The sequence below is a fragment of the Zingiber officinale genome, chromosome 1B, assembly GCF_018446385.1.
Source record: "Zingiber officinale cultivar Zhangliang chromosome 1B, Zo_v1.1, whole genome shotgun sequence".
Classification (NCBI taxonomy): Eukaryota; Viridiplantae; Streptophyta; class Magnoliopsida; order Zingiberales; family Zingiberaceae; genus Zingiber; species Zingiber officinale.
Genome location: NC_055986.1, coordinates 142,524,828 through 142,548,042, shown reverse-complemented (window position 1 = coordinate 142,548,042; position 23,215 = coordinate 142,524,828). Strand labels below are relative to the sequence as shown.

The 23,215-nt window shown below is 38.7% G+C and overlaps 1 protein-coding gene across 1 annotated transcript; it reads right to left on the bottom strand.

The window, feature by feature from the left end:
* Positions 1 to 21,376: 21,376 nt before the first annotated feature.
* LOC122042941 lies at positions 21,377 to 22,171 on the bottom strand. Its single transcript, XM_042603344.1, has 3 exons — positions 21,799 to 22,171; positions 21,534 to 21,721; positions 21,377 to 21,448 (listed from the first exon to the last, which is right to left on the bottom strand). Exons 1-3 carry the CDS (start codon positions 22,169 to 22,171, stop codon positions 21,377 to 21,379), a joined length of 633 nt encoding a protein of 210 aa, XP_042459278.1.
* Between the last annotated feature and the right edge of the window lie 1,044 nt (positions 22,172 to 23,215).

The following is a 23,215-nucleotide window of genomic DNA, read 5'->3' as shown; positions in this document are numbered from 1 at the left end:
AAGCATTTTTACAGCTTATTTAGTCTTGCTTCAGCTTTTACAGGACTAGATGTCCAATGGGTGGGCTCCCACAGTCGCCTCTAGGTTTAGATAACCTAGTTCTCGGTTTAGACAACCTAGTAAAAGCAAGACAGGAATTTATTAGCTTATGTTTAGTATTTTACTTTCTCAGTGGCACTGTACTGGATTAGATATCCATTGGGTTGGGCTCCCACAGTCGTCCCTAGGTTCAGATAACCTAGTAACCCTACTAAATTCGGGACTTGCAAACCCGAGTCTAGTTAGGGATGCGCGCATAGCACGTACAGTTGTCGGGCCCAAACAGCAGCATGATTAGTATTTTCATCTATTATATATGTAGTTTTTTAAACTCTCACAAAATAGTTAGGTAAAATCAGTACAGCTTTAGCATTTGCTAGAATTAGCTCAGTTCATGCTTCAGTTCATCTCAGCTCTTTCCTATGATTATGTATGATAGCTCTATGCTCAGCTTTTGTTACACATGTTTAGATGATAGTATGTCATGACTAGCTTTTGTTTTCTATGTGTTATATGCCATGCCATGCTTAGCATATTCAGTACATATTTCAAATAGCATGTTTTCAAAACATAATTTGCATTGATTGCATGTTTTGTGAGGTAAATGGTTTCTTACTAAGCGAAAGCTTACAGATATTCTTTCCTTATACTGCAGATAAAGGTAAAGGGAAGATGGACTAGCGGAGGCTGGAGGGCAATGCAATGAAGATGTGTGTGGATGGAACTTGGAATAAAGATCTTAGGGAATTTCAGCAAGCTTGTTTTAAACATTAGAACTCTTTTAGCATTTTGTTATTTTGCACCTTAGTATGTTAGATGTTATGAATTAGTTAATCATGCATCCTAGCATGTTTAGGACACTATTTTTGTGATGTTAAAATGTCTTGCATTTAGTTTAGAATTGTTATAAGAAATTTTGGCACGAACAAGTGCTGAAATCAGACCTTTGGCACAAAATCAGAAACTCGAATCGATCAGCTGATCGATTCGAGAGCTTCCAATCGATCGAAGGATCGACTGGGCAACTTATCTCGCGAACAGTAGGCCTCTGGATCGATCAGCCGATCGATCCAGCAAACTCTGTCGCGAACAGAAGGCTCCGGGATCGATCACTGGATCGATTGGCCGGTCTGGATCGATCAGCCGATCGATCCAGAATATTGCCCCGAGCACAGTAGCGTGCTGGATCGATCACTGGATTGATCCAACCCAAGTTCCGCATGCAGTAGCCTGCTAAATCGATCTTCTGATCGATTCAACCATTCCAATCGATCCGTGGATCGATTGGGAGGCCTGAAATCAGCTGGGAAACCTTTAGTCCAGCTCCTTGACCATGAGGGATGTAAATACATTATGAATAGCTTAGGTTACACCCTCTAGCACATATAGAATAAAGAGATGATAATAGTTTAGCAAAATTTTAAATAGAACAGCTTCTGCACTTAGATTTAGTGATGGTCAGGGAACAGTTTAGCACAGCATAACGTAATGATCGACCTCACAGCCTAGTTAGCAGAAGGTGAGTCGTTACATTAAATGTCTTGACATTTTAACAAGCACCTTGTGTGCCAAAATCCCTAAAGTCTTGAATTTGGGATCTACTTAAGGCCTTGGCCTTTTTTTTTCTTTTCTTTATCTTTCTTATACTTGTTAATACCTCTATTAAAGTGATGTCTCATACAAAACTGCACTAAAATGCTTATTAACACTGCACTGAAATGCTTAACAGAACTGCATGGAAATACTTAATAAAACTGTATTGAAATGCATATTAAAACTGCACTAAAACTAAATCTGCATACAAGCTTAATCAATTCTACATACAAGCTTAATCAAATCTGCATACAAGCTTAATCAAATCTGCCTACAAACTTAATCAAAATTCTGCATACAAGCTTAATCAAAATTCTGCACTATAAGCTTAATCAAATCTGCTTACTACACTAACTAATTTCTGCTGGTTAAAAGATTAATGACATAGGGTTGTTCTTGCCTGTGGAAACACAAATGGAGTGGTTGTTCTAAGGTCCAAACAAGTTAAGCTTCACAGAAATTTCCAGACCACTCAACTGTACAGCAAGCTCTATCCCAAACTAAACTTCACAGAACCGAATTGTTCATTCCTATAAGTCCTTTAAATAAAAGTCTAATAGGCACAAACTACCTTACCGCATTACTCATTAAAAAGCCCATTCTTATACATGGCAGCAAGATGAAACACCGATACTACGATGTTACATGCATATAGATCAATACTGTTAACAGCAGTAATCCACGAACACAGCCCACATACTAAAAATTCAACCAAATTAAGCTTGCTGAAAACTTAAAACAAAAACCTATATAAAACTGATTCACAACTTGAACTTTTACAGGGCAACCAAAATCTATAAACTTGCTTCAGCAGAATTGCGAAGAAATCCAAAAGCTTGGATCTATTCTAACAATCCTTAACAATCACAATTCTCTACCCAAAATCCAAAAACCAAAAGAAGACAGATTCCTCCTGTTCAGTGGCACGACAAGAAAACCAAAAGGGACCAAAATGCTACATATAGCTATTCATAGTAGTGTCCACAAACAAAACCCGAAAAGAACTAAATCTGCACCCATGCTAAACATAACTATTCTTAAACTAACTGATCATGCTATTAAACCACACGGCTGAACCCTCTTTAAGCATGCTACAATAGAACACAAAGCAGCAAATCCTCTTTAAGCATGCTACAACAGAACTATAAAGCAGCAAGCAAATCTCGGCACAAATGTATTCCGAAACCTCAATCCACGGCGGAAAACTTCAAAGCTCCGTTCCTTATAACATACTTCGGAAAAACAAGAAACTAACAAGAAGAACAACTCCATAGCTACTCTTACCGCAGGTGAGGAGCAACTTACATTGGTTTCTTGGACTCACAATCGGAAAAGGACTTCAAGGGTTTGCGGATAGCTCGAATTCCCGGCTCCTCTTCGTGCCCACAAGCTCTCCATGACAAGAGGATCGTGATGGCGGTGAAATCGCTCAGAGATCTCCCTAGGCCGGTCGCCGGCGAGAAGCCCTAACTCCCTTTTGTCTTCCGCCCGAGGCTGCCGTCGCACGCAGAAGAGGAGAAGGGAATTAGGTTTCGGTCCTGGCAACAAAACAACACTTATCCCTCTTATAACTTAAAATTTGCGATTCTGTTATGGCTTAAGACCAATTCGTTATGAATTTGTTCACAAAACACCTGGTGAACGCTTGGCTACCGCACTTCGCCTAAATCTCTGATCGGGTCAGAGGTCGCGGGTTCAAATCTCGGCCGCATCCCTTTTATTCCTATTTATTTTCTGTTTATTAACTATTACTTAAATAAATTTCACTCTTCCTTTAATCAGCATGACCCTGCTGGGTTCCTGGTCAGCTGAATCAACTTAAAGCTTTACTTAACCGGAGGTCTCCGATTCGATCCTCGGCTTAATCTCTTTATTTTTTGCAACTTGTTTCTTTTGGTAAAAATACCAAACGAACTCCAAAAATTACATAAAAATACTCTAAAAATTTCTAAAAATCTCTAGAATATTTCTAAAACATTTCTAAATATTTTTAACCACTATTAGAACTCGAAATGAGGAAATTTGGATTGTTATAATTCCCCATACCTTATAAAAAGTTCGTCCTCGAACTTAGAATAATTCTAGATGTCTCTGTCTCATACATCTCCATGCCCTCATATAGTTTCCTCATGCTTCTGATGTCAAATGACCTTCACTAGTGGTACTTCTTCGTCCCTTAGTCTTCCTAACTTCTCGGTCTACTATCACCCATATTGCATCGTACCCATTAGTGGTTCTTGGAAGACCTGCTATAAAGTCCCTGGAGACCGCAGGTGCATTAGTTACACCAAATGACATGACTACAGATTCATAGTGTCCATATCTGATCCTGGAAACTGTTCTGGGTATATCACTTGTTGGAGCAATCCCAATGGTCCGCGGGACCATGTGTTTTGGTGTTTGGGCAAAGGGTTTAAGTTAGGATTACCCTCGTTATTTGATATGTGTACTTGAGTTGTGCAGGACTGCAGGTGACACATGTGACTCAGGTTGACGGCTTCGGGTCCGGTGAAGGATGGAGCATCCGAGGGACCGTGGACAAGGCAGCGAGGACAAGGGCCGAGGGAAGCGACTTCGAGGCATACGCGAAGGATGACATTGGAGACGAGCCGCGGGCTTGGATGCATCCGAGGGACGAGAGCCAAAGGAAGTAGGCTTGAAGGCAAGAGGTCAAGGCTACAAAGAAGAGTCAAATGAGTCGTGAGGGTACGAGTGCATGAGAGATTGTACTCGGAGTAAAATCCTAGTCTTAGGGTTTTACTGTAGCGTACTGTAGCAGTTACTGTAGTGTACTGTAGCAGTCGACTGGTGTATGTACCAGTCGACTGATGCACTGTAGCAGAGAGCCGTTGAGATAGCCGTTGGGCTGGCATCAGTCGACTGGTGCATGGACCAGTCGACTGGTAACGGGCAAATCAGGTTCTGATTTGTTCCAAACTCTATAAGAAGGAGCTTGGTATGGCCGGCCAAGGCGACGAAATTAGACTTGGTTAAGGTCTAATTAGTAGTCTACAAGTGCTCAAGTGTTTGTGGAATCCAAGAGGTCTTGGTGTGTTGTGGTGAGGTTTCTCCACCCACAAGGAGCGACTTGAGATAGCCGGAGTTTCCGGGGACTAATCCACCGAAGGATCGGGATCGTCCACCTTACGGACAGCCGTGGAGTAGGAGCATCATCTCCGAACCACGTTAAACGAACGTGTATTGGTTTGCTAGTTCTTTTCTTTCTTTAGCTTTCGTATTCATTGCTTTAGTATTTGTATTTCCGTTGCGCAAGCTAACAATAGTGTAGGAAGCTAACGATTTGGGGGTGCCGTCTATCCAACCCCCCTTCAAGCCGGCCACCAATCCTCCAACAATTGGTATCAGAGCGAGGACGCACTTCACTGGACTAACCGCCGAGAAGAGCAACACATATAAGAAGATGGCCGGGTTGATTGTCCCTCCAAAATTTGAAGGAGGAAGCCTTGGGGACATCACCTATTGGATGAAGAAGATGGAGATCTTCTTCAACACGGATTGGGACACCATGATGGTGGTAAATGAACCGTTCAAAGTCCCAAAGGACAAGAAAGGAAAGAAGCTCAGAACACGACATTGGACGGAGGAGCAAACCTCACGATCGGAGGCAAACTCAAAGGTAATAGCAATTTTAATTGATTTATTGCCTCCTAATGTGATAAGTGGTGTAGGTAAATATGAGAACGCCCATGAATTGTGGAGCAAAGTGAAGAAATTTCCATGGGAGGAATTTTTGCCTACACAAGAAGAAGAAGAAAAATCCGAAGAAAGTGATGGAGTGGTCCAAGAGGAGAAGAAGGACCAATCGGATGTGGAGCCCAAGGAGATGGTTTTAATGGCTCAAGAAGAGGAGGAGGAGCAACCGGAAGTTAACTCATGCTCAACTTCCGAGGAGGAGAAGGAGGATGAAGTAGCATTAACATCCTCAAGGGTTGAAGAAGAATCCAAGACGGATGAAGAAGAGGTCTTGGAGGTCAACCTAGTGAGCACCTCCACCGAAGCTAAGTCAAAGGACCACATTGTATGCTTCGGGTGCAATAAGAAAGGACACTACAAGAGTAGATGTCCTATGGGTAAGAAGAAGGTAATTCCTAAACCCAATCAAGTTATTTTGAATACTAACATGGGTTGTAGGAATAAAGAAGCCCAAAAGAAGGAGAAGAAATGGCACATAGTGTGCTTCACGTGTGGTGAGCGGGGTCATTACCACACCAAATGCCCAAAGAAGAAAGAAATCAAGAAGTTGGCGCATTTGAAGAAATGGGAGAAGAAGAGAAGCAAGAGTCAAGGGGGAGCTTCAAGGGTAAGGGAGGTATACCCTAACTTGAAGGTTAATTCAAATTTAAACTCCTCCATGCATGCTAGGAAAAATAATGTTAATCATTATATGCTCATGCAAAATTTTGGTTTTAGATATCATGATAGGAATAGGGTTAATGTAGATCAAAACCCTAGGAGGCCAATGCATGAAAAATCTAGAAATGGTAGACCTAAGGAGAACCAAGGCATTAATCCCAAGAAGGGGAGACATATGCCTAGAAAGGGTAGGTCTAGGAATGTCCAAGGTGGACATGTTGACTCTAGGGTTAGGAACCTAGAAAGGGAAAATCAAGCTTTGAAGTCAAAGCTTGATAATTTGGAGAAATTCCTTAAGAGATTCACTATTGGATCTAAGGGATTAAGTATGGTGTTGGGTAGTCAAAGACCCAACAATGATAGATCGTGCTTGGGATATCGATCTAGTCCCTCCAAGGTTAAAAGGAGACCATGTGCTAGGGTGGCACATGATAAGGGCAAGGGAGAATCATCTAAATCCAATGAGAAGAAATATGCTAGGGTTGCATATGATTATGGCAAGGATGATGTGTCTAAGGTGCACCATTGTGGCCTAGCCATTGTGGATGAGTCACCTAGGGAGGTGGCTAAGGCAAAGAGCTCTAGGGGGAGCTCCAAGTGTCAATTTGGGACCCATGGCCAATGGATCTCAGGTGGGTTCTACTTGGGGGTCTAGAGGAGCCATGGAGTGTGCCAAATGGTTTGGAGATGAACTTGAGTCTCAAACCTAGGGATTTGGCACACATGGATTGTGTTTCATGCAAGAAATATGACATTTGGCGTCATATAGCATGATAATTGGTTTTGGATGTATAGATGCCATATCAACCAATGCTAGGGATGCATTGTGGGTTGGTATGGGCAAATACATCAAAAGGAAGCCAAAACTAGGACTTTAGGTCAAGGTTCAATTGAACCATTTAGTTAGTTTTGGATTTTGTGTCAATCTTGGGATTGGTAATAGATACATTTTGTAATGTATTTTTCCCAAGTAGAAAAGGGTACAATAGACCTCTCCACAAAATTTGGGAATTTTTGGAGGTCTAGGGAATTTCTGGTGCATTTCTGAAGTTGGCCTGAAAAGGCTGATTTTTTCAGAAATAGGGTACCAGTCGACTGGTACAGATACCAGTCGACTGGTAACAGTGTTTTTGAGCACAGAATGCCTCTGTAAGCTCATTTTGTCGATATCAGTCGACTGGTGATGATACCAGTCGACTGGTAACAGTAAATTTCGACCACAGAATGCTTCTGTAAGGTTCTGTCGAAGGGGCAGTCGACTGGTACTTGGGGCAGTCGACTGATACCAGACTGAAAGTATTTTTCAGCACTGTTCTTGACCGTGTCAACTCATTTAGGTGTATGAGATCCATGAGGGATAAATACATGAGTTTAGGGTCAATTTAGATGATAAGTTTTCAACAATTGGGATATTGTTGGAGAACTTTTTGGATGTTAGGCAAAGGGGGAGAAGTAAGGTTTAGTTGGGAAAACCTGAAAGTGCCTTTGAGTAGGGGGAGCCTTGGGATAGGTTCTTAAAAAGCCCTGTGGGAAAATCCTAGCTCAATGGGGAGCTTAGGTGTAGGGGGAGCTTTGTGATAGGTTCCAATGCTTGGTGCATTGTTTCGGCGGTTGCCAAGTGTGTAGCCTTGGCAATGTAAGTCCATTCGGCGGTTGCCAAGTGTGTAGCCTTGGCAACGTAAGTCCATTCGGCGGAGTAAGTCCAAGTGTGTAGCCTTGGCATCGTAAGTCCATTGTATTAGCATGTTTATTTGCTATTTGTTTTCCCTAACTTAAACGTATTGCCAAACACCAAAAAGGGGGAGATTGTTGGAGCAATCCCAATGGTCCGCGGGACCATGTGTTTTGGTGTTTGGGCAAAGGGTTTAAGTTAGGATTACCCTCGTTATTTGATATGTGTACTTGAGTTGTGCAGGACTGCAGGTGACACATGTGACTCAGGTTGACGGCTTCGGGTCCGATGAAGGATGGAGCATCCGAGGGACCGTGGACAAGGCAGCAAGGACAAGGGCCGAGGGAAGTGACTTCGAGGCATACGCGAAGGATGACATTGGAGACGAGCCGCGGGCTTGGATGCATCCGAGGGACGAGAGCCAAAGGAAGTAGGCTTGAAGGCAAGAGGTCAAGGCTGCAAAGAAGAGTCAAATGAGTCGTGAGGGTACGAGTGCATGAGAGATTGTATTCGGAGTAAAATCCTAGTCTTAGGGTTTTACTGTAGCGGCACTGTAGCAGTTACTGTAGCGTACTGTAGCAGTTACTGTAGTGTACTGTAGCAGTCGACTGGTGTATGTACCAGTCGACTGATGCACTGTAGCAGAGAGCCGTTGAGATAGCCGTTGGGCTGACATCAGTCGACTGGTGCATGGACCAGTCGACTGGTAACGGGCAAATCAGGTTCTGATTTGTTCCAAACTCTATAAGAAGGAGCTTGGTATGGCCGGCCAAGGCGACGAAATTAGACTTGGTTAAGGTCTAATTAGTAGTCTACAAGTGCTCAAGTGTTTGTGGAATCCAAGAGGTCTTGGTGTGTTGTGGTGAGGTTTCTCCACCCACAAGGAGCGACTTGAGATAGCCGGAGTTTCCGGGGACTAATCCACCGAAGGATCGGGATCGTCCACCTTACGGACAGCCGTGGAGTAGGAGCATCATCTCCGAACCACGTTAAACGAACGTGTATTGGTTTGCTAGTTCTTTTCTTTCTTTAGCTTTCGTATTCATTGCTTTAGTATTTGTATTTCCGCTGCGCAAGCTAACAATAGTGTAGGAAGCTAACGATTTGGGGGTGCCGTCTATCCAACCCCCCTTCAAGCCGGCCACCGATCCTCCAACATCACTTTCTTTTTCTTTCAAATGATGGTACCCAGAGCGCAGGTCTATTTTAGAGAACACTATTGCCCTCTTTAGCTGATCAAATAGATCATCTATTCTGGGAAGAGGGTACTTGTCCTTAACTGTTACTTTGCTCAGCGCTCTAAAATCTATGCACATCCGCATAGATCCGTCTTTCTTCTTAACATCTAGTTATGTAGAAAGAGAAATAAAACTGAATCGCCTCTATTCTTCCTAGACATATATATAAAAACATGGAAGAACCAAACAAAAACTTTTATCTCACTTTAGTACTTATGAGCAAATATTTCTAAGGATCTCTCTATACCACAATTAATAAGGAAAAACATACTAATAAAAGAATTTAAATACTTTCTTACTTGAAGACGGCAAGGTTGGTGCTGATGTGTGATGCTGGAGAATAGGAATTGCTTTGATACCAACTGTAATGACCACCCTTCTCACTACTCTCTAAAGGTGTCCATTACATAACTACTATAAACTCTTACTTAACTAGTGTAACAAACTGTACTTAAATTTTTCCAGAAAACTTAAAATTTCGATAGAGTATATGCAGTACAGCAGGGCTAAAATACAATACAATACCGACATGCACATATAACACATAATAGCAGAAACATATGAAACTATATCTCAATGCAAACACAAAGTATCTACTTACTAAACTGAACTCATCTTAGCATGCAATCTAAAACAAGAATAAACTCGAATGACATGGAGTATAAAGTACAATCTCAAATGACATGGAATATAAAGTACAATCTCAAATGTTTCTTAACCATTAAAACACGGAAACTTAATAATGCCCCAAGTCTCTCCTATAGTCCTGGCATCACACATCATCGAACACCTTCTTGTCGCCTTTCTTTGCTATAGCTTTTCCTTTCCTTTATCTGCAGTAAGAGAAAATGCAATCTATAAGCAAAATTGCTTAGTAAGCACTATCTAACTCACAAAAACTAGAGTATGCATGTGACTGGAAGAAATCTAAAACTGAATGCTTTAAAAGAAAACATATATAACTGCTCATGTTAATCTAATAGCAAATGGAAAACTAGAAAATCTACTCATGTAATTCTAATAGCAAGGAATCTAGAAAATCTGCTTATGTATATCTAGTAGCAAGGAAATCTAGAAAATCTGCTAATTACAAATTAATATCTGCAATGCTTCATGAAAGTAGCAATCAAACTAAGGTTTGCAGTGCTAAAAGAAACCATCAATTCTAACTTGCTTATCTTGAAAATAAAGAAGCTAACTTATTGAATTAAACTTCTATGACACTTGCTTTGCGAATTCAAATACATACAGTTTAATACTTCAAAATAATAATAAACTTTTCTTGGGACTAGGCTTAGTACCAATGCGCGCTCCCTAATAGAGATTGTGGTAGCTAATCACCAGTCCTACGAGGGTAAAGACCTTGGTCTTACCAGGGCCAAGACCTTGGAATTGGTTACCTTAATTTGTTTAACGACAACCTTGGAAGTCGGGTACTAGCCTCTTCAAAGTAAAATATCTTAATTACTTCTTCTTTAAATGTCTTGACATTTTAACAAGCACCTTGTGTGCCAAAATCCCTAAAGTCTTGAATTTGGGATCTACTTAAGGCCTTGGCCTTTTTCTTTCTTTTCTTTATCTTTCTTATACTTGTTAATACCTCTATTAAAAGGATGTCTCATACAAAACTGCACTAAAATGCTTATTAACACTGCACTGAAATGCTTAACAGAACTGCATGAAAATACTTAGTAAAAGGGTATTGAAATGCTTATTAAAACTGTACTAAAACTAAATCTGTATACAAACTTAATCAATTCTACATACAAGCTTAATCAAATCTGCATACAAGCTTAATCAAATCTGCCTACAAACTTAATCAAAATTCTGCATACAAGCTTAATCAAAATTCTACAGTATAAGCTTAATCAAATCTGCTTACTACACTAACTAATTTCTGCTGGTTAAAAGATTAATGACACAGGGTTGTTCTTGCCCGTGGAAACACAAATGGAGTGGTCGTTCTAAGCTCCAAACAAGTTAAGCTTCCTAGAAATTTCCAGACCACTGAACTGTACAGCAAGCTCTATCCCAAACTAAACTTCACAGAACCGAATTGTTCATTCCTATAAGTCCTTTAAATAAAAGTCTAATAGGCACAAACTACCTTACCGCATTACTCATTAAAAAGCCCATTCTTATACATGGCAGCAAGATGAAACACCGATACTACGATGTTACATGCATATAGATCAATACTGTTAACAGCAGTAATCCACGAACACAGCCCACATACTAAAAATTCAACCAAATTAAGCTTGCTGAAAACTTAAAACAAAAACCTATATAAAACTGATTCACAACTTGAACTTTTATAGGGCAACCAAAATCTATAAACTTGCTTCAGCAGAATTGCAAGGAAGAAAACCAGAAGCTTGGATCTATTATAACAATCCTTAACAATCACAATTCTCTACCCAAAATCCAAAAACCAAAAGAAGACAGATTCCTCCTGTTCAGTGGCACGACAAGAAAACCAAAAGGGACCAAAATGCTACATATAGCTATTCATAGTAGTGTCCACAAACAAAACCCGAAAGGAACTAAATCTGCATCCATGCTAAACATAACTATTCTTAAACTAACTGATCATGCTATTAAACCACACGACTGAACCCTCTTTAAGCATGCTACAACAGAACACAAAGCAGCAAATCCTCTTTAAGCATGCTACAACAGAACTATAAAGCAGCAAGCAAATCTCAGCACAAATGTATTCCGAAAACTCAATCCACGGCGAAAAACTTCAAAGCTCCGTTCCTTACAACATCAGAAAAACAAGAAACTAACAAGAAGAACAACTCCATAGCTACTCTTACCGCAGGTGAGGAGCAACTTACATTGGTTTCTTGGACTCACAACCGGAAAAGGACTTCTAGGGTTTGCGGATAGCTTGAATTCCCGGCTCCTCTTCGTGCCCACAAGCTCTCCTCGACAAGAGGATCATGATGGCGGTGAAATCGCTCGGAGATCTCCCTAGGCCGGTCGCCGGAGAGAAGCCCTAACTCCCTTTTGTCTTCCGCCCGAGGCTGCCGTCGCATGTAGAAGAGGAGAAGGGAATTAGGTTTCGGTCCTAGCAACAAAACAACACTTATCCTTCTTATAACTTAAAATTTCCGATTCTGTTATGGCTTAAGACCAATTTGTTATGAATTTGTTCACAAAACACCTGGTGAACGCTTGGCTACCACACTTCGCCTAAATCTCTGATCGGTTCAGAGGTCGCGGGTTCAAATCTCGGCCGCATCCCTTTTATTCCTATTTATTTCTAACTATTACTTAAATAAATTTCACTCTTCCTTTAATTAGCACGGCCCTGCTGGGTTCCTGGTCAGCCGAATCAACTTAAAGCTTTGCTTAATCGGAGGTCTTCGGTTCGATCCTCGGCTTAATCTCTTTATTTTTTGTAACTTGTTTCTTTTGGTAAAATTACCAAACGAACTCCAAAATTTGCATAAAAATATTCTAAAAATTTCTAAAAATCTCTAGAATATTTCTAAAATATTTCTAAATATTTTTAACCACTATTAGAACTTGCAATGAGAAAATTTGGGTTGTTACACCTTGGAGCTTGGTGGTGGTGGCCGAACCTCACATCTCTTGGAGTTTTTGTGGTGGCCGAAACTTGCTTGGGGAAGAAGGGTTTGGGTGGCTCTCATCTCGGAAGATCATTGCCCACACAACGTCCGAGATTAGAAGAGGAATGCAGCAGAAGATAAAGAGGTTATTTGCTTACAAAGAAAGGTATAACTAGTAATTATTTTCCACATCATACTAGTTTTCTTTGTATAGTTATTTTTGGAAATACCAAACACAAGAGGCATATGATTCTAGAGTTTCGAATTTGTTTCGAATTTGTGTTTTTATTTTTGTTTTTTGAATTTGTGATTCGATTGTTCTTTTTGTTTAACTTAATGTTATTTTAGGAAATTAAATATTGAATTTCTATTAAAGGCTTTGTTGAGGCAGTGATAGATGATCCCATACCCAAGAAAGCCTAGTGCCTCGCCATGTTTGACCTATGAGCCGATTTTAGAAATAAATATTTAATTAACTTTGTAACATAGGTTGGACTTGGATCAATAGTGTTAAGTTCCGCTTGCGATCTAAGTCTAAACCATTAAGAACAGATAAGTTAAATTTGGAATCAATAATGTTAAGTTCCGTTTGCGATTCCTAATTTAATTTCTAAATAACACAATAGGTTGTTTAGGATAGGTTCGACACTTGTACAAAATTTTTATACAGTGGAGTCGGTATGATCTTCCTAGGACCAACCAACAATAGCTTTTTAATAAACATCCACTCATGATATACAATAATATCTCAATGTCATTACAATAAATATTGTCACTCACAAAATTTTTACTACAAATGAATACAAAATATCACATGTCAAAATTTTTCATAAATCCAATAAACATGTAGACAACCTCTACTATAGCTTTTCAATAAAATATCACTCATGATAGACAATAAAATCTAAATGTTGCTACAATAAAGATTGTCTCTTCTAAAAATTTTATCACAAAGGAATATAAAATAGCACAACATGTCAAAAACATTTTTCTTTTTCTATTTTTTTTATGTTTCTATTTTCACTTTTTTTTTGTTTTTGATTTGTTTTTTTCCATTTTTTTCACTTCTTTTCCTTTTTTATTTTCACTTTTTTTTTTCAACATGTTGTGTAATCACTATACAACATCATCAATAGCTCAAATAAAAAGATACATAACATGGTTTACTTATGGTGATCAAGCATGGTTCACCTATGCTTTCCCTAAATTCTACTAAGCTATTTTTCTCCCCCACACTTAAACTTTTTTTCATCCTGGACAAAATACTCATCATGTACATCCAAGATATCCACATCCAAAAGAAGAATAGAGGGAAATAAATGGAAGAGAGAAAAGAATGAAATGACCAAAGATAAGAGAATTATTCAAGCAACATGTGAATAAAAGCAAGTGACAACCTTCATAAAAATCATGCAACCCTAAGATAATGTGGTCTCTAAAGAATTAAGTAAGTTCTAGAGTAGCATTAATCACAAGTGCATCACACATCAATAGGAATAATAGGCTCAAAAATATCCTCACTAGGTATATCAAAAATTATCATCTCAATTTATCAACAGAGAATCCATCATAAAGTTGTAATCACATACAATCCAAGAATCCAATCATGAAAATAAATCATCAAACTTGACAATCAAATTTAACTAACTTTCACAATTTTTAAGATGATAAAAAGAACGCATAGGGAATTTATTACGAAACCCGACTAGGCAAGATAAGAAACACACACCATGCAAAAACAAATAAAGCAGACAAAGCAAGAAATATACACAAGCAAACAGAAAAGAAAAGTGAGATGGAACCAACTCCCCTGAATTTTTGGTGGTCGGAGTCGATTCAGTTTCAACAACCAATCTGGAAGTGGTAAGAGATGGTTCATTTGAAATATCCACTGTAGAAGCTTGATTATTGTAGAGTGTTAGGGCTTTCGTTAAGTGGTAGAATGCATCCTTGCGTGATTGACTGTAAATGAAATATCTGTAGAAATCCTGTGTACTAAAAAGAAAAGGACGCATTTCCTGCACACATGCTATGTGAGATGTATTATAAACAATATCAATATAAACAGAGCATGAATCAAAAGATGTCTCATATTCAATACAATCAAAATGAATTACCTCCATGGAATTTTCTAAAGATTCAGAAGAAATATCAACCTTGCCATCCTGAAAGGTGTAGGATCGAATAAGTGCGATAGGAGAGGGGGGGGGGGTATCCCACTCTTTTAAAAACTTTTCTTTTCATATTTTAAAGACAATCAGAATATGTAGTGGAAAGTAAAAGACTCAGTTCGATTACTTGGTTCGAAGCCTAGATTGACTCCTAGTCCAAGGCCCGCGATCCTTGACCGCACCGATGGGCAATTCACTAAAACTCTTCTTTCCGAAATCCTAGGAAAGAAGCAGATTGTACAAATGCAAATAGAAGATAGTAACAGACTACTATCTTCTTTTAAATCAAATACAATGCAAGCTTTAAATAATTATACCGACAAGAGTAGAAGATGAAGCTCGGTCAACCAGATGGAGTTGCTTGCTTGAAGATGTGTAGAAGACTTGTAGTGCAAGTAGCTTGTGCAGAAATGAACTTTTAATCGATCAGAATCTGTATCTCAGCCTCGGACCTCGAGCTCTCTTTTATAAGAATCGTCGACGTTTGATCAACCGATCCCCAGGTTCGATGGACCGAACCAGCTACCTTCTATCTTCGTTGAGGTCTGATGTTGATTTGATCTTCGACATTTACTGTCATTTAAGTGTTCGATCAATTGATCACCTTTTTCGATTGACAGAACAGATAATTTCCCTGTTCACTGAGATTCGCATTTAATGTTGTATTGATGAGGTATTGTTCGATCGACCGATCAGCTTAGCTTCCTTCTCTGCTTCTGATCGAGCTGATCTGTGCCACATCGTCAGGGTTTGGTCGACCGATCCTTTGGTTCGGTCGACCGATCAAGCTTTGATCGGATTCATTCTCGTTTGGTCTAAACTTGTGTCTATTCTGAATTAGTCTGGTTCAGTTGACCAATCCTCCTGTTTGGTCGATCGATCAGGCCGAACCTGCAAAACAGTGTTAAATAATATTTTCCTGCAAAACAAAGATTAGCACAGTAATATATAAAATGCATGAGTAATGATAATTGATAGTTCAACTGTCTTGATCTCAACTTGAAAACCTTCCTGATTTTTTCAGTTGGATCAGTGACCTTAGGTTGTTCCCTTCATGAACACGACCTCACTATCGCTCCTCCAGTTGTTTACCTCAACCTACCTGCCAAACATTGGTCCTCCAGACTTGTCTGGAATTTCTCTGCTCAGTGTCTAATCACCTGACCCACTAAGGTCTTTCCTGCAATACTACATTAGCCAGCAGCAATAATAGTAATATAGAATGCTATGGTAAAACTAAACTTAGAATCACCAAGATCCACTGGTCCGGTCGACCGCACGTGGTCAAACGGAAACCATCCGATCAACCTTGCTTGGATTTTACTCCTCCAAGACTTTTCGCTACCTAAGGTTATCTCCCCTTAGGATTTTCAACATCTGACTTTACTTACCAGAACCTAAGGTTACCATCCCCTAGGGTTTTCTCCACCTGACTTCACTCACCAAGACTCAGTATTTGGCTACCCAGGGATTAGGTCCTCTAGACCTATCCATCTAGCTTCCATGATCTACCGAGATTTCCCTTGCCTCAGTATTCGGCTACCCAGGGATTAGGTCCTCCAGACCTATTGAATCCACCTAGCTTCCATGATATACCGAGATTTCCCTTACCCAACCTACAACTAGGACTTCCCTTACCTAACTGTAGTTAGAACTAGTCACTTGGTTAACTTCCCACCCTTGCCTAGCCACGATTAGAACTTCCCATGATCAAGCTCCATTAAACTTACTTAGACATATTTGTTAGACATTAAAACCTTGGAGGCCGATTGCACCAACAAAAGGTACCTGGAGGTTTTAAAATAGTGAATGCGACATTATCTTGGTTAGATAAAAGATCAAGCTCTGGATTAGGAACAATCAACGAAAGTGATTCTTAAGTTTCCCCTACACTTCCATCGTCACTAAGTAAAATTGTAGACTCAACTAGCTCAAATGGTAAAATAGTCATTGGAAGCGATTCTTAGGTCTCCCCTACCTGCAACATCAAGACTATCTGGAGCAGCAATATCATCAATAAAAATAATATCGAAATCAACTACAACATCACGATATAAAAAACTAGAAGAGTCATGTAAAGTAGCAGAATTAAAGTCAGGAATATCACAAACTCTATAATCCATCTCCTTAAGAATTGATGCAGTAGGTTGATTTGATAGCAACTGTAACTGTGTCGATGAATGTGTTCTTTTCTGGAATTGTATTTCTTATTGTTGCCAAAATAGTTGTGATGACTCCCTAAGATCCTGCTCAGGCTGATGGTACTGAAAGTAAGGCTGGTAAGACTGGGGCCACTCAGAACTCCCTTGTTGTGTGTTCTCATACCCAAATCCTGCAAATGAATTATACATATCCTGCTGATGAGTCTGATAATACTGAGGATCAGGCTGTTGATACTGGATCCTGATCGGGAATACACTGGCAAAGAAATGAACATTTTTAGCAATCATCGGTCTAATCTCATACTGCTGATAATTTACAGCTATAATATCAATAAGTTCTCTGACTTGAGTAGATGTCTTGTTAACTAGAGTCCCTCCACTAGCTGCATCAACCATACTCCTGTCCATGGGATACAATTCCTCATAGAAGTATATAATCAGTAGTTGATCGCTTATCTGATGCTGAGGGCAACTAGCAATAAGTCATTTAAATCTCTCCCAATATTCTTGAAAAGTTCTCCTGTGAATTGTTGGATGTCACAAATACTCCTCCGAATAGCTGCAATCCTAGAAGTAAGAAAGAACCTCGCCAAAAATAATTTCTTCATCTCGATCCAGCTGATGATAGAGTTGGATAGGAGATAATACAACTAATCTTTTGCTGAATCTGCTACTGAAAATGGAAATGCTCTAAGTCTAACATTATCTCCTGATACGCCATGTGGATTCCATGAAGAGTAAACCATACCAATTCTTGTAAATGTCCGTTGGGATCTTCACTAGAAAATCCATGAAACTTCGATAATAGATGAACAATATGTCATAACTCGAAGTCTACCTCTAAATCAGAATAATGAATGCAGAATGAATCAACTGACAAATCTGATACCCAAAGCTCTCTGAAAGTATTTTAAGTGTTCTCCATTTTATTCATCAAATCTGAGGTTCTGATCACACTGAAACTCTGAAACTGTTAATATCACACAAGAAATTTCCTAATTTTACCTAAACCACTCGAGCAAATACCATCAAAAGATACAAGAAAATATACAAGATAGTACACATGCATACAAGAGATGAAAATATGAAATAATTAAGCCCCTAACAATATTTTTGAATTTTTGCAACCACAAAGGAAATAGAAATAAAAGAGAAAATAGAAAAAAGAATCCTAAGATCACTAAACACCGCTACTTTTCCTCGGCAACGACGCCAAAATTTGATACGGGCTCTCATGTCGTACTACAGGAGCTCATCAAATTATAATTAAAGTTATCGAACCCCTCTACACTCAGGTAGTATAGAGATGACACGAATCATCTCACAAGGAATGTAATGATATGATGATATCTTCAGGATTGATTATTGCTTTGAATTTTTAACATGAAAATGGAGGGATTGGGTTTGAGTTCTAAACTACGATATGAAATAACAAAACAGGTATAAAATTAAACCTAAAGAACAAAAGAGCAATGCAAGTATGAAAATCTAGTCTAATTTAAACTATGATTGCAAGGAAATTAAAGAACATAAAATAAGTATTGAATGAAATCTAGAACATTAAAGAAATCTAATCTAACCTAATTACATCCAAACAAAGAACATAACTTATAGCAATTGAAAGAGACAAGACAAGTAAGAATTAAGCAAAATAAAATGCATAAATTTAAACCTAACTATTGGAAGAAGCATTTTGTCGAACAGCTTATGAGCATGAATCAAAATAACATTGAGTACGTGCTCTAAAACATAGGAGAACAGCTTAAGTACAGAAACATCAAACAATCAACCATGCAAATCAACATATCAACCATTGAAGAAGAAGCTTGCTGTCCAGATATGTGTGAAGAAGTCAGAACTATCGATGGAGATAGGATGGAGCTGCTGCAAACTGTAGAACGTGGAGAAGAGAGACTGTGTAGATTGAGATGGAGAGGAGGTGGAGAATCGGCCTTCAAATCCTCTTCTAACCTGAAGCCAGGAAAAGCTCCAACAGTGACTGGGATTCCTGGATGAGAGGCGGCTGAAGAAGATCGTCGAAGATGAGGAAGAGCTCCCTGGCAACTCCGTGAATAAAAGAGGGAAGGAGATGGTGTCCGACCGACGACGATGAACGATCGGAGGTGGCCGCCGACCGTTGGTGAAGGAGGAAGAAGAAGTGGCGGTGTTGCATGTGGGCGTCCCTATTTTCAGCGTCAGAAGCCGAGAGCAGAAGAAGTTGCGTGTTTGGTGGATTTTATTTCCTCAGATATGATCAGATAGTCCTGATCAATCTAGATCTGATGAAGCAGTTGAGATCAAATCTAAGTGAATGGTCGAGATCAACCGGAACCCATTGAATGGTCAGGATGACTAGATCAAGATGAGCAGCTCAGATCATGCCAGATCTACACAAATTGACCAGAATCAATCAGATCTTAATGAACGGCTAGAATTAATCAGATCTGAATCTTTCATTTAATTTGCTTCAGATTTGATCCAATGGCTCAAATTTATTCAGATTGGACTTCTCATTAACTCAAGCCTTTAGGTTCAATTTGGTTCAACTTGAGTTCAATCCCTAAAAAATAAAAGTGCACAATTATAAGTAGAAATCCATAAAAATAGGAAAAATTATAACAAAACTCATAATATGAATCCAACTCAATAACATGATAAGAATCAATAATTAATCATATGAAAGGATTAAAACATGAACATTAATAGTAGAAATAATACATCAAAATGCTAGTTATCAGTACTCTTCCGCTGTTCCTCGTCCCTCGGACGTACCAAGTCTGTCGGCTTTCTCCCATGTCGTCCTTCTCACTAGCTGTGTCTTTCACTCGACTTTCTGTGCTCCTAAATTTCTACACACTTAGACACAAGATATCAAAATACAAAAAGAGCTAATTTGACTTGGTTAATTATATCAAAACTACCACGGGATACTTACACCTTCGTTCATGATTCACAAATAGAGCTGGGTGAAATTATCATTTTTCCTCTTTGTTTGCATTTAAAACCTCATGTACCATTGATTCATCGATGAACAATTAATTCATAATCTAATTATGAATTAGAATGTTCAAACTGTTCAGTGCTAGAATCAACATTCAAAAAATCATTTTAGTATCCTTTCGAAAGTTAAGAATTTTATATCTATAAATCATATTCTCAATTGAATGTATAACCAAGTCTCTAAAATATAAATGTTACACATTATTAAAATAGATTTTAACAGACAAATCAAGAGACTTGTTAATATAAACAATGAGTCTATGACTATTCAAAAAAAGTAGATCCGTTACCTTAGCGTCCCCCCTAGTGCCGGCCCCACGGATATGGAGGGAAGTTCATGCAGGTACACAGGCCATAGGCGCATGGCGAGGTAAACCCCAGGTCGTCAGTTCCTGAGAATCGACCCCTGGCCATTACGCCAGAGATACCATGCGCCCACCGTCTGCGCTACGCCCTGAGAACAAGAGTCTATGACTATTCAAGATTTAGAATGATCAACATATGATCATTTTAACGATGTTGATTCGAATTTTTATAACGACACTTTAAATATAGATTCTTAATCACATCTAGTCCTTATCATATATACTGATATTATATAAAATATCTTTATTTAGTGTCACTACCTAACCATCCGAATAAAATTATCATATTCATAATTCTTAATCACATCTAGTCCTTGTCATATATAATCATATTATATAAAATATCTCTATTTAATGTCACTACCCTGACTATCCGAATAAAATTATCATATTCATAATTCTTAATCACATCTAGTCCTTGTCATATATAATCATATTATATAAAATATCTCTATTTAATGTCACTACCCTGACTATCCGAATAAAATTATTATATTCATAATGACAACAAATTGTATTAATAATTACTAATTAAAAATACATACTATAATTGATCAAAGACATTTTAAATATATTATCCATAATTTTAATCCTCTTATATATAATAATCTTATATATTAAAATCATAGTTAGTAAATTTTATATAAACATTCATTTTTATATAAGTAAGCATAAAATAATAAAATAAATACTTTTTTTATTTAATTAAGTAATCATTAATAAATATATGTTTGATGGCATATTCGCAACAGTGAATGCATAGGAGCTAAAAACAAACCATTGATTAATGCAAATGTTTCCTAGTGGTTCATTTGCTGTCATTTCTTACTTCTAGTCATTTCAAACGATCTCATTACTTATCCTCGGCAAATTCCAGCAAATGTCAATTCAGAATCCTTCACCTAAAAGGAAAAAAAAAGGCTCAAGCGTAGTAGTAACAAAATATTGATTAGCTTCTTTAAGTCGATAAACGAGTCTACTATTTTAATCTTTATCCCTGATTATCTAGTTTAATTAATAGCATTAGATCATAGTAAACATCATCGTCTAGTATTTTTCACTCCCCTAACATTGTTATGCTCTGCCAAAATAAGCCCTCAAAATGCAGATTCCATATCTGTCTTCCACAAACAGCAAAATGTAATTTTTTATGCTACCAACACCTTCCATGCATGACGATGGGGTTACTTCTTGCCAAGAAACACGCCAGTGAGGACCTTCTTCGACCGCAAGGAGATCTCCAACACCTCCAGAGCCTGCCACTCCAAATCACGTATAGCATGTGTAATTACTTTTTTCCCCGACAAATAGAGATTGATTAACAAGGATAAACAATATTACCTCATTGAAACCTAGTGTCACATCCCTCTCGACAAGTGCGTTCAAATTCTTGAGGTTAAACTTACTTAGGAGGGTAATGCTAGAGATGCTGGACATGGGCGTCACCGTCAGATCGTCCATGATAGTATACGTCACAACGCCCTTCACAAATCCTACATTTGGATCCACGTCATCATCCTTCTCATCACCTTCAACGTATGTCATTTGTTTACTCATCTTATTCTTGCAGTGGGGGCAGAGCGCTCCATTCACTTTGGAAACGCACTCATAGCAGCCAGAGTAAATTCGATTGACGCAGTGGAAGTAAACATTCTTACAGGAGGAGGAGGAGGGTCCCGGAGGAGCAGGGAGGGAGAGATGGAGTGAATTGGATTGAGGAGGGTGGATTTTCCTTTGCTGTTTTGAAGGTATGAGTCGTCGAGTTCCTGGATGCTTTTGTACAGATTGCCAATGGAGCCTTCCATGCGATCCTTGGAGAGGAGTTTCACAACGGAGCCAACAGGCAACGAGAGGAGGCCGAATAGGAAGTCCACTACCTCCTTGCCAGCTTCCGCAAACAGGACTTTTTGCGCGGTCGTGTCGATGAGGAGCTTTAGGCTGAGCTCGCTCGGCACCGTTTTAGCATTGGTCTTGGCCATTATCCCTCGTGCTTAGAACGACGGAAATGAGAGTATTTTTATAGTGGGTCTTCGAGCAATTTGCTTATAAAAACTACGGAGATGGAAGCATTTAGTGTGCGGTATTCGTTCCGAGCATGAGGTCCTGTCAAAATCTTGGGGTGGCGTGTGCATTTGGACACCGGGGAGGGGAGATTTGATGGTTTGGCGGCGGAATCTCTCTCTAATTAAAAAGCAAATCTGATTCAGTATATCAATCGAATCAGTGGGCCATTGCTTATTCCAGTGGTCAAATTATTTTTTGTCCGGTCTTACGAGGGATGGCCATAGGTTGGATGTCAATCCGTATTAAATCCGTTTTGTCGGGTTACAGAGAGATTTCAATCTGTTCATCAAATTTAGAAATGAATTTGGAGTAGATTATGGATTTACTCGTTTTGTATAATAATAATAATAATAATAATAATAATTATTATTATTATTATAATAATAATATATTAAAATTTAACAAATGGACGGGTCCAAATCCGATTTGAATTCATCCCGTTTCCATCTAGTTAGTATTGGTACGATTAATCGTTTTAATTCTCAGATACAAAATAATTTGCTCGATGTATGACCTTCCCGCGTGCGCTACAGAATTGTCCCTTCTAATTTACTCTTTTCCTAAAATACCAAAAAAAAAAATAGATACAATGCCACCTGGAAGAATACGAAGGTTTCATCTTTGCTCCAACTGATGTGCACTGTTTTTAGATTTGTTTTTCGGTATTTTAGTGAAAGTTTTTTCGACATTTCATCTTTGCTCCAACTGATATGCTATTTATCAAAAGATCTATTATACTTTTATAAATATCAAAAGGCGTATTATAAAATATGGAATTTTTTTTATACCTCACCTGTTAATATCATATTTCCCCATCTCATTTTCCAATGCTTCTAAGCACATTTAAATTATTTAGATTTAAAAATATCATTAATGGTTTGGATGATGATGATGTCAATATTTCTCTCTCCCTCTCTCAACCTATGCAACCCGTGTGCTTTTCTTAACTCTCTGATAAT

Excerpts from the sequence above, each read along its gene's own strand:
- LOC122042941 (XM_042603344.1), bottom strand. The coding sequence starts at position 22,171 with ATGGCCAAGACCAATGCTAAAACGGTGCCGAGCGAGCTCAGCCTAAAG. Across the intron at positions 21,722-21,798 it reads ATTTACTCTGGCTGCTATGA|GTGATGAGAAGGATGATGAC; the intron begins GTGCGTTTCCAA and ends CATACGTTGAAG. Across the intron at positions 21,449-21,533 it reads TGACACTAGGTTTCAATGAG|GCTCTGGAGGTGTTGGAGAT; the intron begins GTAATATTGTTT and ends TTGGAGTGGCAG.